The sequence below is a fragment of the Genypterus blacodes genome, unplaced genomic scaffold (assembly GCF_046128005.1).
Source record: "Genypterus blacodes isolate CSIRO-AG114 ecotype Tasmania unplaced genomic scaffold, CSIRO-AGI_Gbla_v1 ptg000013l_1, whole genome shotgun sequence".
NCBI classification, from domain to species: domain Eukaryota; kingdom Metazoa; phylum Chordata; class Actinopteri; order Ophidiiformes; family Ophidiidae; genus Genypterus; species Genypterus blacodes.
In genome coordinates this window covers 172,071-189,164 of record NW_027466827.1, presented here as the reverse complement: position 1 = coordinate 189,164, position 17,094 = coordinate 172,071, and the positions used below count along the sequence as shown (strand labels likewise).

The 17,094-nt window shown below is 45.0% G+C and overlaps 2 protein-coding genes across 3 annotated transcripts in view; one reads left to right on the top strand and one right to left on the bottom strand.

The window, feature by feature from the left end:
* The window catches only part of lama2 (laminin, alpha 2), a 116,838-nt gene extending 103,859 nt beyond the window's left edge, over positions 1-12,979 (top strand). The window contains exons 58-74 of the mRNA XM_076167803.1: positions 352-472; positions 1,392-1,547; positions 1,714-1,764; positions 4,307-4,458; positions 4,564-4,740; positions 4,926-5,103; positions 6,394-6,474; positions 9,076-9,188; positions 10,107-10,200; positions 10,395-10,490; positions 10,749-10,829; positions 10,943-11,020; positions 11,263-11,344; positions 11,455-11,586; positions 11,760-11,890; positions 12,001-12,220; positions 12,340-12,979. Of these exons, the coding sequence (XP_076023918.1) occupies positions 352-472; positions 1,392-1,547; positions 1,714-1,764; positions 4,307-4,458; positions 4,564-4,740; positions 4,926-5,103; positions 6,394-6,474; positions 9,076-9,188; positions 10,107-10,200; positions 10,395-10,490; positions 10,749-10,829; positions 10,943-11,020; positions 11,263-11,344; positions 11,455-11,586; positions 11,760-11,890; positions 12,001-12,220; positions 12,340-12,503 (2,107 nt within the window). The 3' untranslated portion in view covers positions 12,504-12,979. The remainder of the gene's footprint in view (positions 1-351; positions 473-1,391; positions 1,548-1,713; positions 1,765-4,306; positions 4,459-4,563; positions 4,741-4,925; positions 5,104-6,393; positions 6,475-9,075; positions 9,189-10,106; positions 10,201-10,394; positions 10,491-10,748; positions 10,830-10,942; positions 11,021-11,262; positions 11,345-11,454; positions 11,587-11,759; positions 11,891-12,000; positions 12,221-12,339) is intronic.
* A 2,888-nt stretch (positions 12,980-15,867) lies between these two features.
* LOC143013779 (regulator of G-protein signaling 6-like) overlaps positions 15,868-17,094 on the bottom strand; it is a 40,375-nt gene continuing 39,148 nt past the window's right edge. For both annotated transcript variants that reach the window (XM_076167459.1, XM_076167466.1), the window contains 3 exons: positions 16,412-16,501; positions 16,144-16,197; positions 15,868-15,918 (listed from right to left, as the gene is read on the bottom strand). In XM_076167459.1, coding sequence (XP_076023574.1) covers positions 15,868-15,918; positions 16,144-16,197; positions 16,412-16,501 — 195 coding nt within the window. The remainder of the gene's footprint in view (positions 15,919-16,143; positions 16,198-16,411; positions 16,502-17,094) is intronic.

Here is a 17,094-nt window from a genome sequence, read left to right as displayed (position 1 = left end):
GAGTTTGATGTTAAGCCAATGTGAAATTTCTGATGGAATTCTAAAGACAAAAATGCAGAATGTATAGCACAGATGGATTTATCCTCTTTTTCTGTCCTACAGCCTGGGAAATGCCTTGAACTACAAAAGATTACATATGCAGAATTCTTTAGTGTAGTATTGAGAAACATCAGGTTCAGATTATTGTTGTTGCAGATGTCTGCCTTCACTCTGCTGCTGAGCACATGATCACAGCATTTATGCTGCAGTATGCGGGCAACAATTATACCATACGAAGTCTGCTGTGGAAATTGTTCAGGTGTACAGATTGTGCTATGTTGGAATCTAAAAATGTGTGAATTTTCTTTATAGACCCGAGGTGACTCTGAAGCGTTACACCGGCTGTCTCCGGGAAATTGAAGTCTCCAGAACTCCTTACAGTCTCCTCAGTAGTTCAGATTATACTGGGGTCACTAAAGGATGTAATGTTGAGGTAAGAGGGTCCATCTAATAACATCTGCATAGAGCTGCAAAAGTTGATTTAAACTAGTACTGGGATATTACAAATCCAAAATCATTAAATGACGAAACACAGGACAATATTGTGATAAATAAAATGTGATTGAAAATGCAAGTGGAAAAACAATAAAAATGCAAGTGTTTCACAGAAATGATCAGTTTTGTTTCAGCCTTGCAATTGGTTGTATGATTGATTACTTCTTTCACTTTATTTATGTGTACATTATGCAGTATGTGGGTTCAGTATCACGTCAACCGTTTAAATGGCGGCATGGCAGCTATGTTGCGTTTCCCTTATTTAACTGCTTTAAACAGAATATTGTTGATCGATTTAGCAAATGTAAACTCCTTCTGCACTGTGTTGTTGTGTTGTGTAAACAATTCAACCTTTAACCAGGAGAAATTGGCTTTGGTGTTATGCCAAAGATATAACCTTTATATCCACTATATCCAAGGTAGTATATTTAAATATCAGTGTACCTATTCCATCATTTGTCCACTTCTTCCACTATTTCTGTCTGTTTTAAAGACATGTCTGTGTGTTTTTGTGTGTCTGTCTGATAGCAGATGGAAAATCAATATGTAATACAAATGTGAATTGTGAAAAGGTCTTGAGTGTGATCTGAATACTTTCATCTGGTTTAGTTATTGACTTCAGTCTTCTTTGTGTTGCTTGTTTGCTAGCTTTTCTTCTTTCAAACACACACTCACACACTCACACCTTTCCAGTTGCACCATTCATTCACATAGACGATATGAATGAGGATTGATAGAAGGCCCAAGGTTGATTTGTTTCATTTAAAGGTCTTTTTGTATGTGTTAGTGTTTAAACATGACATCACTATCTGTTTGTTTATAACAACACGTTGGTTCTCTGTCCCTCTGTCCCTCAGAACATCTACACAGTTAGTTTCTCTAAGCCTGGATACATGGAGCTGGCCGGCTTGTCATTGGGCATCGCCACCGAGATCAGCTTGTCATTCAGCACTCTGACTGACACTGGCACCATCCTCCTGGCGGTAGGCGGGGGTTCACCTCTCGGCCAGCAGGTTTGGCTTCATCTGTGTTGTTTATACAATCTATCTAATAACACCTGCCACAAATCACTGCTGGATCAGCTGTGTGACATCACACCGAGTCCTGATGTCCAAAATGTAGAAACTATTGCCAAAACATGAACACAGAACCTGTTTTCTTAAACTTTACGCTCCACAGACTCAGCCGGCACACCTCAGGACCCAGAGAAGACGTAGACAGTCAGGGGAGGTGGGTTAAACACACACACACACACACATACATACCTTTTACCTAAGTGAATGAAGGTTTCATAAGTGCATATTAATGAGATTAGCATTGTTGGCTTCTGAGCTGCCTGGCACTGTGGCACTGACAGTGACATGCACCTTCCCAGCATGCACACACTGCTCCACGTGAATGGATCAGGGTTGGTACTGGTGCTGGAAATCCTCAAAAACTTGTGGCTAGAAGACGAGAAATATAAATGAGGGCTGAAACGAGGAGCGTTGTTGTTGTGTTTCATCTGATTTGATTCATTAATGTGTCACTTGTCTGTAGATTTTTCGAAGAATGTTGGTTGCGTGAAAAATGCTTGACTTGACATTGGAGAAGGTGTACGAACCCTGATGCATGTATTTGTTGGTAATACTAGCTTGTTATCTTAGGTTTTGGATACACACACACACACACAAGCGTTCTTTCCCTGAGTGAATGAATTTTCTGAGTGCATATTAATGAGATTTGAGTTTGTTGGCAGCTACACTGATTAGATTGTCTTCAGGCTAAACACACACACACAAAGACATACACACACACATGCCTGCGTGCCCACACCTGTGCTAAAAGTACCTGCTGCCTTCTTTCGTTCAAATCACCAATAATTACATTAATTTACATCTAATTAATTTATTATTTTTGTGTGCCGTATGTGTGCATGCTTGTGTTTGTGTTTGTGCCTCCGCGTTGTTTGTGTTTGTGTTGTTTGCATAATGTGTTTTACATCTGCAGGGTTGCTTGCATGAATGTATAATTGTGTGTGTGTGTGCGCACGTGTGTGTATGTGTGTATATGGGTGAGAGGGGACACAGGGTTACAGCTTGCTTATCCATCATCACTGGTTGTTGGGTGCATAAATCTATTTTTACTAACTATGCTGGCAGGCAGGGTGTGCGTGTGTGTCTTTGTGTGTGTGTCTGCGTGTGTGAGGAGAGAAAGGTTAAGCGAGGTTAAAAACACCATCAACTCAACTTGGCCCTGACTAATGGATGTTTTAGAGAGGGACAGAGGGAGACAGGGGAGAGAGAGAGAGAGAGAGAAGGGGACAGCGGACAAAGGATGGAGGGATATTTAGAGGTGAAAGGAAGGATAGAGAAGAAAGTACAGAGCTGAAAGAGGAGAAACAATATGAGACGGAAGGATAAAAGATGGAAAGGCGATTTGGAGGAGGAGGAGGGGGGAATGACATGGAGAAATGAGAGGCGGATGATGAGAAGAAGGTAAACTTTTTATCAGAAACTTCATCAAAGCCTCAAAGTCGTCATCCGCTGTTGTTGCATTGCAGGCGTGGGCAGCTTGTTGGAGTTTGGACTTAATTTAGCCACAGACTCTTTGGTGGTGAGCGAGCTAAACAGACGTCAGCGAGCAGATCTCATGCTGCAGACTAAATGTGTCATCGTGATTCATCCACAGTTGCTAACTTTAGTCTCTGACTGTCCAACATTTATGCATTTATGAGCTTTGACTTGACCACGGCTTTGCCAAATTCATCTACAAGATCGTGGCCTCGTTAACTTGAAATTTCACCTGAGACTCGTGGAGATCAAATCATAACTTACACCGACTTATAAATCATACAACAAAATTGGATACCATCCAATGTGGACTGGCTTGTAGCTCCGAATTCAGGCTGAAGGTTGCAGTGGAGCAGTGCGGTTTATCTGTGATGATATGTGTGACACGTGCCTGTGTGTGTGTAGGTGTGCGCGTGTGTGAGCATGTGCAGTAAGAGGCATGTTGTAGCTACATCTCAGTTCAATTTGTCCCCGACCTCAAATTGAAATTCCATTTTCAGGTGGTAAATTGTCTCCCACTTCGCCCTCTGGCACACACTGAATTAAAATTCAAATTAGCCTGACCCCACACCACTGCTCTCTCACACTCTCTCCCTCTCTCCCTCCCTCTCTCTCTCTCTCTCTGCTGCTCTCTGCCCTCTCATCTCTTCCCCCTATTATCCTCTCCTCTCTGTTCCTCTCATCTCTTGTTATCCTTTCCTCCTCGCTCGCCTCTCCACTCATCTCCGCCGCCTCCATCCCCCCCAATTTCCCTCTCCCGCTCTCACCCCTCGTCTCATCTCCCCTTTCCCCTTTTGCCTTTTCATTGCTCCTCATCCCCTTTTTTTCCTCCCCTCTCCTATTTGTTGGTTCACTTCTTCCTCGTCTCCCTGTGTCTTTTCTCTCTCTCCTCCTCTCACTCCAACAAAACGTTTTTATGGATGGAGGAATGCAGGAGGCAGCGAGGTTTAAAGATAACCGAAGTGAGCAATATGTCACCGTAAAATTCCTCATGAATCAAGCTTGGAGATAGTTTTTAAGAGATGATAGAAAGATTATGTAGCTCTGGACTTTGGTAAATGTAGCGGGTAGCGGATAAGGAATCTAACTCTGAATCTGCCGGGCGCCGTTTTTAAATCAATTGGCTTTTTTTCGGAGGTGGAAATCATAGCCTGCTGTCCCGAGAGTCGGCACACATTTACAATAACACAGTTAATAATGTTTATCTTCTACTCCTGCAGCCTTATCTATCAGTCATGCTGAACAAAGGCTCTCTGGAGGTCTTGGTGTTTACCGGCAGCCACAGCCCGCGCCGTGTCATCAGACGACCCGACCAAGGCATACTGCATGATGGGAGAGAACACTCACTGCGCATAGAGAGACTGCCCGGCAGGTTGGTATCAGTGTGTGTGTGTGAGGGGGGTGAAGGTTTGGAGCACTCGTGTTTATGACTCCTACCCATACATGCACGCTTCCCTGTGCGTTTGCGTTCCGCCAGATCTTTTGCCGTTCAAGTAGACGAGGAGGCCAAGAAGGAGGCGGGGCTTCCCAACGACCAGCCGATGGCGTTGCCGCGTCTCTTTGTCGGCGGTATTCCCGCAGAAGTCGAACAGACGTCCAACAGGGCCAACATCCCATTCCAAGGATGCATATGGAACCTCATGCTGAATGCTGTGTGCGTACATCTGCTTCACTCTCATTCAGCGTCTATATGTGGAGACCTATAGTTTAATTTGTGATGAATATTGGATCTAAAACTCAAACACCAGCAAATGCGTTGAATCCATTTTTCCCTTAATGCTTCTCTTAATGTTTAGTAAATGTCTAAAGTTTACATCCCGACTCTCTGTCCGTCCTCAGCCTGTCCGATTTCTCTCTGCCCGTGTCCTTTGAGAACGCCGAAATCGGCCAGTGCCCCAACCTGGCCCCCCATCCACTCCTGCCGCACGAAGAGGAGGAGGAAGATGGGGAGGGGGAGGAGGAGAAGGAGCAACCAATGACTCCGGCCCCTACCACTCCACCCACAGAGGATCCAGCTGTAAGAACTCGGCACACACAGTGGACAGAAATGGGACTAAATATTCTTTTTGCTAATCATACATTATTTCAACAGAAGGTGTGTGACAAATAACAGATTCACATGAATACACAACGTGACACATTCCACATACAATGTTATTGCTACTAGTTGAATTTAAAAAGTCTATTTTCTGTTGTTGGTACACAAACACGGATACATTCAATCGCACAGACACACACACACACACACACACACACACACACACACACACACACACACACACATACATCCTTCTCCCATCAAATTCTTTTTTTTCCCATGTCGCTCACACACACCCACACACATTCCTACTTCAATGTGATGAAATGCAGCCGTGGCCTCGCTGTGTTAGCTTAGCGCTTCATCACACCGCACTTGTATGGACCATTAACTCTTCTTTATAGTCCCTTTAGCCTTGAGGTACTAAACTGCGCCTCTAGCAGCCTGTCATATGGCACGGCGGCGCTACACCATGCCTAGCTGTGCATGCTCATTTATGCTTTATGAGCCCGGAGCTGCCAAAACACTCAGGTAGCATTTAGCCACATGCTAAGAGGCTCGACAGCCAGTGAGTCATTCGTTTCACTCCCCCCAGGCATTAAGATAGGTAGGATATAGTTCATATATTTAATGGCTGCTGGGCCTCACAGCAGCCACGGGTTATCGGTTACCCAGCAACCTGTTAAACTACGGCTCTGATAGGACACTGATCATGAAGCACAGAGATTAGCTGGGACTCTGCGGCTTTATGACTGCAGGCAGTTGGAGGCCGTGCTCCAGGTGTGTTTCTGCATTTTAACACAGCGTCCCGTCATTCTCAGGAGCTTGGTGCATTGCTTTCTCTCTCCGCTTCTTCTGACAGATAACATGCCACCTTTTTCTGTTTAGTCTTTGAAGTAACTACTGCCCGATTTCCATGTTTCACAAGGGAATTGGACAGTAAGAAAGTTAAACATGTAGTAATCATTCTGCTATTTTAAAACAGATATTTTGGATTATTATTGACTGATTATTCTTGACTTGTTCACCAGAGGTATTCTGGTATAGATATTCTGCAGAAATCAGCATTTTAACTTCAATTCAGGGAAAAGGGGAGCTGCAGTATAAATGTTTTGCTATTACCTCATTAACCTTTGACCTTTCAAACACTGTCGTTCCCTGGCTGTTGCTGATTGGTTGCTGTCTCTGGCTGTCATGAGCTCTTTACTTAATTCTGATTGGCTTTCTGGCTGTGACTTATCATCCCTCCATCCAACTGCTCACCTGTAGGAGCCCACGCCCGTTGCCACACCCACGCCACCCTCTGCTGAAGCCCCGCCCACTGCCACTCAGGAGCCCAGCACTGACACGGTATACACACACACTTATGGCACAGTTATGCACACACACAGAGACAGGTAAGTACAATTAACCACTGAGGGTTTAATGATTTTGTTGTTGCTGACCGACTCTACTTGAGCAGGTGGAGGTGAAGTGCTTTGCTCAAGGGCACATGGTGTTAGTTGTGGAGGGAGGTTTTGTATGGATCCATTAGAAGTGGCCAATTTCTGGTAGCACTTCATTTATTGTGGTTTCAAACCATAAATCTCTTTCAAGATCCTGATTAAAGCACTTTTGATAAAGTTTCCATGGGTAAACAATAAATATTGGTTTATAAGGCTTTAAACGTAGTTGCATACAATATAGAATAAGCACATACATACACACACACACACTTGCTTGCACTTGCTCTCCTTTATCTACCTACACACACACTCAGATACACAAAGGCCCAACTGAATTACTTCAGACTATTGGTGTGACCTCCAACCAAAGGCAAGCCATGCTGAATGGGAGACTGTCTTCCTATTGTTAGCTTAATGGAAATAAAGCAGAGGGGTGAGAGGGAGGGAGAGGAGGATGAGAGAGGACAAGAGCAGAGAGGAGAGAAAGAAGATGAGAAAAGAGAGAGAGAGAGAGAGATGTAAGCAAAGAGAAGGAGGAGAGAGCTCGTTTTTCCGAGGAGAGCAGTGGCCGTCTTTTGTTGGCTTAATGGAAAGACGGACGTCAGGCAACGGGAGAAGAATGAGCGCGGAGCGAAGGAAAGAGTTTCTGAACGAGCAGCATCTCCCTATTGTTAGACGGGGGGACCGTGGAGAAAGAGAAGAAAGGGGACGGGGAGGAGGAGTAGAAGGAGGAGCGGATATGAGGACAGAATGCGATAAGAGGTGAGTGTCAGCTGTAACAAAGCAAGGTCACCATGTGGGGAATGTCTTCACTTGAAAGAGAACAAGAAAGAAAAGACGATTAAGACGCGTAGAGGAGCTCAAATTCTCCCTTAAGTTTGTCATGCAGTCACACTGGATACATGGCGGGAAAAAAAGCTTTGATGAAGAGGAGACGAGGCCCTGAAATGAGATGGCAGGAGCGAGGAGAGGAGAGGAGGAAGGGAGGGAAGGAAGTGTTGGCTCCAATGCTGGTGAGGAAGTGAGGGAAGGAGAAGAGGTCAGGAAAGGAGTCAGCAGAGAGGATGGGGAGCAAAAGAGGAAGGGCTAGGATTGAGGGAAGGAGGAAGAACGACTGGGAAAGAAGATGGGAGAGGTGGATGAGGGAGAAGTTGATTAAGGAGACATAATGGAGGCAGAAAGGTGTAGAAGAAAGTAAAAGTGTTGCAAAGAACAGGGGGGATAGTGAAGGAGGGAGGGTGGACGTGAGGAGCAGAAAAATGAGGGGACACTAAGGAAATGAGCACGAGATCAATGAAATGGAATTGGGATGAGATAGGACAGCGGATTATTGGAGAGAAGAAGCAGTGCAGCGAGAATGGAACTTTAAGATGGGACCCGAAAGAGGACATGGCAAGAATGAAAAGTGGACAAGATGAGAAGAGAAGAGGGGTGAAAGAGTTGAAGGGAAAGTCGGAGGAATGAGGGAAGAGGAGAAGAAAGGAGATGGGCAGAGGAGAAGAAAAGAAAAGTGGTGTTGTTTGTGGGAGAAGGACGACATGAAAGGACGGAAGAGGAGAGGAGTTATTGGGAGAAATTAACATGAGAGATGGAAATAAGAGAAGGGACAGGAAAGGAGAGCAGATGATGAGATGAAGCAAAGGGAGAGAGAGAAGAGAAGAGAGGAGCAAATGGCAGGACAGGAGGAAGACATGAAAGCAGAGATCGGGGGACTGAGGAAGAAGCGAGGGACATGAGGGAGGAGGGAAAGAGAAGGAAGATGAAAGAAAGTTGGAGGAGATAAAAGGGGAATGCAATTTAGGATACAAAGTGGCCTCGTATGTTACAACACTGACACCTTCTGACCACTGGCTGAAATGCAACATGGAGACGTACCTGGTGCACCCAGGAAATTCTCTGACAGGGAGGTCAAAGGTCAGAATGAGGTACGGAGCAGCAGCCTGAGGTCATCGTCAGACTCTGCCACTATAATGACAACCAAATTGAATTAATGATGAAAATAGAACTCATTTTTGTTTTACCATTCATGGGTATCAGATGCACTTTGGCACCGTCATATCACTGTGGCAACATTATGCTGTAATTCATGAGGCTGCTTAGAATGTGTGGACAATAACAATTTATTTTTAATTTGACTAAGTGATTGTTTTGAATGTAGTGGAGGAGAAGGCAGCAAAAAATAGTGGAGAATAATGAAGTTAGGAGATAAAAGTAGAGATCTAGGAATCTGATTATGCTGACACCTTGTGGTCAGAGGGGATACTGCATGTTTTCAGACAACAGGTGAATAAAAAATCTGTATTTCATCCTTTTTGTGGCTGCAGATGTTATTTCTTAGCTGTCACTCTATAAGTAGTGTGTGTGTCCCTGCAGATTTGAAGCTGAGACCCTATTAGTGTGATTGACGTGTTCCGTCCAGGTGTCCAGGTTCCTGCTGACAGGAGGCAGCAGCTGCTGGGCTATGAAACCGTGTCGGCGTAACTGACGTCTTGTGTCCAATCTACAGGATTCCTGTGCATCGGCCGCGGCCCCGGCAGCGCTGGAGAAAGCCTATCAGTTTGGACTGACCAGGAACAGCCACATGAGCTTCACGTTTGATGACGCCAAAGTCAGAGAAAGGTGTGTGTTCAGAGGGAATCTGCTCTCAGTGATGCATCTGTGCAATCTTCCACTTTTATTTTCAGATCAGACACATAACGGTGGGTTTAGAAGAAAACCAAAGGATTACTATATTGAAACTGTGAACAAGTGAATGAAAACCAGCAGATCGTGGTTAACACACATGCTGCTGGGTAACAAACTCACTGCAGTAAACTGAGACCTGTGTGTGTGTTGAGTTGATGTGTAGTGGGGTTTAAACTACGGTCAGTTCTTAATAATTTAAAGAGAAAGGAAGAGTGTGAAATATTAGAAAGGATTGGAATTCCAACAAAGAACACACACACACACACACACTCAGGTGCAGAGGCATGTCATGTCAAAAGCTGGGCAAAACATCTTCTATAAATAAAAAGTGTTGAATTAGTCAACACCTTGTTGACTTCTCCAGTCCTCAAAAGAACCTTTCTGCTCCACAAACTGACGTTGAGATGAAGAGTAGAATCATAAATAAAGGATCAGTTCTACACGAATACACAAGAGGATGGACTCAGGATGTTTACCTGCACTTTTATTGGACTCAGATTAAGGCAATAACTGTTATTAAAAGTTATGTTTACACCATAATTAGATTGAAGTTTGCTTACCGTACTCAGACAGATGCTGCAATTTATTCAGCCATGTAAACGTTATAATTGGAAGAAGCCACTGACGCAAACCTTTCCTCATCTGGCTGACTCGCCTCATATTCCAGAGACATGGTGTTCATTTATTATTATTATTATTATTATTATTATTATCGTTTTAGTGGAATTTTTATCACAGTTCAGACAAATAATCTGCAAAGCGTAGAGACTACTTGCTCATCTATCAATGGCAGAAAAGTCTAAATAATTTACTTACGGTTTGTGTGTGTTTGTATGTGTGTGTGTGTCTCAGGTTGATATTGGAGTTTGAGCTGAGAACCAAGGAGGAGTCTGGTCTCGTTCTCTACATGGCAAGAATCAACCACGCTGACTTTGTTACCATACAGGTATCCATCTACTTTAACTCTTAACGTAAAACATTTGACTCCTTTCACCTCCTGCCATTGATAGAAACTCTGAAAAGATTGAAAACTAAAGGAACTTGTTGTGAATACGAACCTTCTCTCTCATCTCCGTCTCTTCCGTATGGCTATGTCTCTCTCTCTCTCTCTCTCTCGCTCTCGCTCTCTCTGCCCCGTAGATTAAGGACGGCCAGGTGTGCCTGGGTTATGATCTTGGTCATGGGAACACGTCCGGCTGCGTCCCCTTCTCCATCAATGATGGGAACTGGCACAAGGTAGCACACCTCTCCGTCTATTCGCTCAGGCTTGTGCTCCTCTCCATGGACTCACTCACTCATGAACATGAACACTGTGGGTTCATGTTCTTTAAATAAATTATAAAGATGTGGATTCTATTTTCACTTTTCATCTTTGTTGTTGATCCTCTTCATTCCTGTCTATGTGTAATATAAATATTAAATGAGACCAACTATGGATTCTCTCTCTCACCTCACTCGCCTCTCTAACCTCTGACCTTTTGTATTTCCTCTCAGATCCGTATGGTTCGTGTCAAGCAGAGAGGTCTGCTGATAGTTGATGGACGATACAGTAAACAGCTGACCAGCCCGAAGAAGGTACTTGAACCGTCAACCAAGCAGTGTGGCAACAGAGACAAGTTTCTGACACAGTTTATTACATTTTTACACAATAATGTTCAAATAATCATGTACATTTTTTTGGGCTGCAGGCTGATTTGTTGGACGTGGTGGGAAGGCTGTATGTTGGTGGATTACCGCAAAACTATACCAGCAAGAGGATAGGACCGGTAAATACACACACACGCGCGCACACACACACACACACACACACACACACACACACACACACATACACACATACATTTACATACTTTAATTTCAGTTCAGACTTGTCACCTGCTTCACAAACTATAAGTCTTCATTGTTTTTCAGTGTCAAAGTTTCTGGATCTGCGTGGAGATGAAATTGTTGTGTATTCTAAAGTTATTCCCCTTGATTGAGTGACTCAAACTGCTCTTTCTGCCTCTAGATCCTCTACAGTATCAATGGATGCATCCGTAACTTTAAGATGGTGGGCGGCGCTGTGAGCGGCGCGGCGGGCGGCGCCACAGGTGACACGTTTACATTGTGCTACATGTGTGCAGGCGTCAGTGTCTCGGGCCGTGAATGCGTCCCGCTTTGTTGCGTCACATTTATGCCCCTCCCCCCCTTCTTTGCTCAGGTCGCTCTGAGAATGTCATCGAGGACTTTCAGCTGGACATGGCCACGCCCTCCTCCAGCCACATGGTGGGAAGATGCTTTGTCGCCACGGAGACGGGCACCTATTTTGATGGCACGGGTTTCCTGAAAGCAGGTGCTGATGAGACGTTATGCCGCAGCTTATGTTTGATTGTGATGTGATGATTGTACACAAGCAGGGGGTAAATGCAGAAACATCCAGGAACCTGATGTTTAAAGGGTTAATACAACGCACACACACACACGCAAATAATGTCTGACAGAACATGTTTCCCCGTCTCTCTCCAGTTGCTTCTTACAGAGTGGGCCTGGATATGTCCATTGCATTTGAGTTCAGAACCAGCAGAACCAATGCTGTGCTTTTGGCCGTTAGCAACCAAGCTAATGATGGACTGGGACTCGAGATCGTCCAAGGCAAGGTACAGAACAACTTCTGTTTTACCCCATTAAGTTATTTTAAAAGGTAATATATGTTCCAGCCAGAGCACAAACTGATGGCTCTCATCCTTTCACCTTCTCCCCGCCCCAGCTGCTGTTCCACATGGACAACGGAGCCGGACGCATCACGGCCGAGCACCAACCTGAGGGCGACGGCTTCTGCGACGGCCAGTGGCACACCGTCGTCGCTCACAAGCTCCGCCACCGGGTGGAGCTAGTGGTGGACGACCAGAGGAGCCAGGCGGAGAGTCCCAACGTGCGATCCAACGCCTGCGACACCAACGACCCCATCTACGTCGGAGGATATCCTGGTACAGTCGCAACAATAACAGACAACCTAGTAGAGAAATCCGTAGTTGAATGAGAGAAAGATCAACACACACACACACACACCCTTCTGATACAGTCACTCTCTCTCTTTGTCTCTCAGGTGGAGTTCGGCAGGCAGCTCTCTCCACCAGCACCTCCTTCAAAGGCTGCATGAGAAACCTGAAGATCACAAAGGCCTCCAAGGTCATGGAGGTGCACTTCAACAAAGCTCTGGAGATTAAAGGAGTTCAGCCTCTCTCCTGTCCTGCAGCAACAGCCGCCTAAACCACCAGACAAAAGGAATCATCCATTGCTAATTACTTATTAATCCCTAAACTGTAACACGATGGCTTTATTCATTACTCAACGAAGAGAGCAATCATGTGACCTCTTACTTTACTTAACAAAAGCTCCAGCAAAGTGGAGATGAGAGGGGAACAGTGTCCATGTTGTTCTGACAGCAACTCAAATGTTAACATGTAACTCCATTTCACAGTTGAACAGTTTTCACCAGGCTGGTAGCTGTAACACCAAAACTTGGTTGATAAAATCTCCCCTCAAACACACCTCAGGAAAACGCCTCAGATTTGACCGTCCAATCTCCCTGGTTGTATTTCACTGTTGTCACTACATCACAGTTGAGATCTGTTTTAATAAATATTAATAGTTTGTTCAAGATACGAATATGAGTGTGAAGTTTGGATGTTAGTGTTAACACCTGTGCCTACAGTATTACAGTATTAAAGAGCATTTTTCTCTTGGTTGTGTGTGACTTTGAGTATTAATACGGCAATGGTTTAGCGAGGAAAACGCAGAGACCGATTGCAAAGACGGAAGAAAGAGCGATACAGGTTAGTGATGCAGGGTGTCGCAGGTAAACAAAGAAGCGTCACTCAGGACCTTGGCAGCTCAGAACCTACAGGGCCAAAGAAAACTCTTCTTGGACAGGTGAGTCATCAACAGCCAGACATTGTTTACACATCAGGTTTTCCATCTACACATGCAGGGTTTGAGCCTCTGTGTTTGATGTTTCCCCCAGGGAGCATTGATCAACGACCAACAAGAGCAGGAGAAGTTGAAGGTCTCCGAGTCAGAGACACCGCCTGCAGTCTCCCATTGGACCATACTTCTGCTCACAGGTGAAGTAACCCATCGTCCTGACAACGCTTTACATGTTTCAGCTAAGCTCTAAAGCAGCACAGTGCTGATCTGTGCCCCCCTGCAGAGCCGGCAGTGCCTCCTGCAGGGAGAGGAGCTGCTGCGTACTCTGGACCATGTTAACTGAGTCGGCGCTTAGCCTGTTTACCGCTGCATCAGTAATAATCAGCAATAACTGGAATATCAGGCAGAGTCTTTCTGCTGACAGGTCCTCAACCTTTGATAGACAAACGCTGACTCCCCCTGAACAGAACAAAACTCCAAAGCCCCAAATTTGGACCAATTGATCCTCGTGCAGCCTAGATACTGTGTCTGGAATGTTTGCTCTCTAGCTCCTTCCTCCAAGATATGGGCTTTTAAAGTTTTCTCAAGTTGGCCAAAATCTAAAAACTCTCACTAAGAATCAAACCACATAAGCACCTTTTCCATAAGTGGTGTCAAAATAATAGTGCTTTGTTCAGTTCATCTTTCATTACAAATGCACAGCAAATCCTCATTGAAGTATTTGTGTGATCTTCTTTTCTGTTTGCTCTTCTTCCCTCTGTGGGTGCCTTGCCTCTTTTTTCATGTCCCTCAAACCTTCACACACCTGACACACCCGCCTACAGCCTCAATGGACCTTTGCACTTTTCAGAAGGAGGAGCCACACTTCAGGCAGTGGGTGTTTTCTTTTTATAAGATGGACACAGAGGCTGGTCCAAGAAAAGCCAATTATTCAACCAGATAGCGGTTTACGTTGAAAATAATAAATTTCAAACACATTCTAAACCTTGAAACCAAATTCTAATTGAAGCATTTTCACACCCTGTAGTCGTTTGGATGACATAGCTGTTGTTAAATCTGTTAGTTTGATGACATCACTGTAAGTTTTGATTAGATCACTTTGTTAGTTTGATGAAGTCACTTGTTTAATTTAAGTAGCTGTAGAGTCTGACGCTGTGAGCAACATTGGAAGCAACAGTTATGTGATCAAATGTTTGACTTTGTAAGTTTGTGTTTTCTTATTAAGTACACCACCAATGACAAAAGGTGACGTCAGACAGCTATGATACTTTACTACACGCAGCCATGAGTGAGCCTCACACTTTACGCAATACCTGAACACATCAGACATGTTTGACAAGAGAATTTACGAAGAGGAGGTTTGTTCCTCTCCCTGGGAGCCAACAAACCACTGGACGGACAACATGAAACACACCGAGCTGGACGAGACACTCGCCATGTGTGCCGCATGTTTGATGGACCCATTGGACGGCGTTGACACCTGTCCACTTCAGCGTAGACGCAGGCTTTGTGGGATCCCACCGCTGATGTTGGGGCCTCTACCCCTTCGGACGCCGCGGTTCCGCATCATGAAAATTACAAAGAGGAGAATGGCCAGACGTGACAGGAAAGGGACTGACAGCAGCCTGACTGTTCCCCCAGCAACCACTGCATAGCACACAAGAGCCCCAACATCATTAAAGAGTGCAATAATCCTCAACACACAGCGCACTGTGTGTACATACGCATAAAGGTTATATATGTATCATTGTATGTGTGTCCTTGTCTGTACTGCTAGAGAGCTGCTGAACTCACAGGAGGTGACAATGACACACATTCATCACTTGTATTTGCATTTAAATTCCACTAGAGGGCAGTGTGTGACCAGAAAGTGCAAAGACGGACCTGTAACTCAAAGTGAAGCAGTACATTAGGAATTAGCGCTGAAGTATGGAAGCCATCCTTCTTACTCTGATGTACCTGACATGATGCAAGACTGTAAACTCATGAAATCAACCGTCTCAGATTAAATAACGGGCTACATTCACCTCTTTGTGCATTCCTCTTTATTTTAATGATCTTCTTTACAGATGGTGAACAAAGGTTGGAGCTCAGCCCTCAAAACCTCTGTGTGTAAAGAAGGGGGGAGGGGCTCGCTTGTAGTGGAATGTTTAGAAGATAGAATAAAGCTCAACATTATATTAACAAATTTGAAATCATAGGTCACACAGTAGCTGGGCAGTCTGAGATGATGATGGTGACGCTGCTCCTCCATCCTGCTTCCCCCTATGTCATCCTACTGGCGTGAAATAAGACGTTTAAGTCATTCGAGCGTTCCGTTGCTTACATCACCGAAAGCCAAGCCACAGCCTGTTCAGCCGTCATATTAACATGAGTGTAGATAGATAAGAGAGAGAAACAAAGCCTGCTGATCCGCTCAGCACAGGCGTTATGACTCAAACCAGTAGAAACCCCCTTAGAAGAGTGTCTGTGTGACAGCATAGTCCTGGTGTCAGGTCCGGGTGACTTATTGCATGCCGTCAAGTCCTCTTGAAATGTTCTGAGGTGAGTTTTTAAAAGGTGGGCAGTGCTGGGTGGAATGGTTTTGCGGTCCAGCAGTTGAAGTCCCCCGCAGCCCGAAAACACTCAGCGGTCCTTTTCAAAACACTCTACAAGGGCGAGCAGGTCTTCTGCATACGGGTCCTCCTGGTCCTTCATCCAGGCCTCGTCAGGACGACTGCATGAGGCCCGTCAGTCTTTTCCCCGTCAGCGATTTGCCCTGGAATGGAACAGATTGGAACACGTTGGAAGCAAAGGGAGGAGAAAGGGCCTGTAACCTGCAGGAAGTCCTGTTTAGCTGTGTGCTCACTCACACAGGCCACAAAGTCAGAGCAAAGCAACAAACTGTAAACACTGTAAGTTTACAAATGGAGTGTGGTGAGTGTAACATTCATCACGTTGCTGTTGTTTGTGAGTTCACATTGGGAGGCGGTGAGACACTCACCACGCTGCGAGTGAACTTCTCCAGGGAGGTGCGTCGCCCCTGCTCCGCTTCAGGCTGGAGGAGGAGAAGAAACACACACACACACACACACACTAAGGAGCTGCAGGACACTATCGCATTTCTTTCTATATCAATACCGTTTTTTTGCCATTAACACTTATATTGGTTATTTTTGTACAATGTGAATGTAATTTGCGCACACACACACACACACACACACACACACACACACACACACACACACACACACACACACACACACACATACTTTCTTCCTTGCCGTCATCAAGTCCTGATAGACGTTGGAGCGCAGGAATCGTGTGTAGCTGTCACTCTTCATCAGCTTGTAGATGTGGTACTGAATAACAATTCAAAACACACACACACAGAAAGAGAGAGAGAGAGAGAGAGAGAGAGAGGTTATAAGTGTCATTCTCTGCTGTGTTTGTGTCTGCACTGATGGTGTGTGTGTGTGTGAACCCTGCAAACTCGAACTGAGCGAGATGGCCGCCGAGGGACCCGTCCCCTCATTCCACTCCTCCCGCCCCGTTAAGCCTCTAACAGCAGAGGAGACGAGATGAACGCCTCTCAGCCAGACGCTCGCCAGAAATCTCTGTAATAAGAACCCCCCTTAGGTGACACAGGTGGAGTTTGTGAGGAGTTAAAAAAGGGAAGTAATAACCAGCCTGGATGAAGGCGCAGCGGGGAGACATGTTTGTTATTCTGCTGCCAGTAATGTGTTTGAGCTGAACAAGACAAACACCTTCACCTGATTAGAGGACGTGAATGTTTGTACACAGGGCTGCAGTAGATACGTAGAACAGAATAGAATAGAATAGAATAGAATAGATATGGTGTCTTCTGTGGAAGTTCATTTAGCTTTAAGATGAAGCTGAGTGACTTTTGCGTTTCATTACAGCGTTTAAACTTTAAACCAGACGTCTGGTGGCT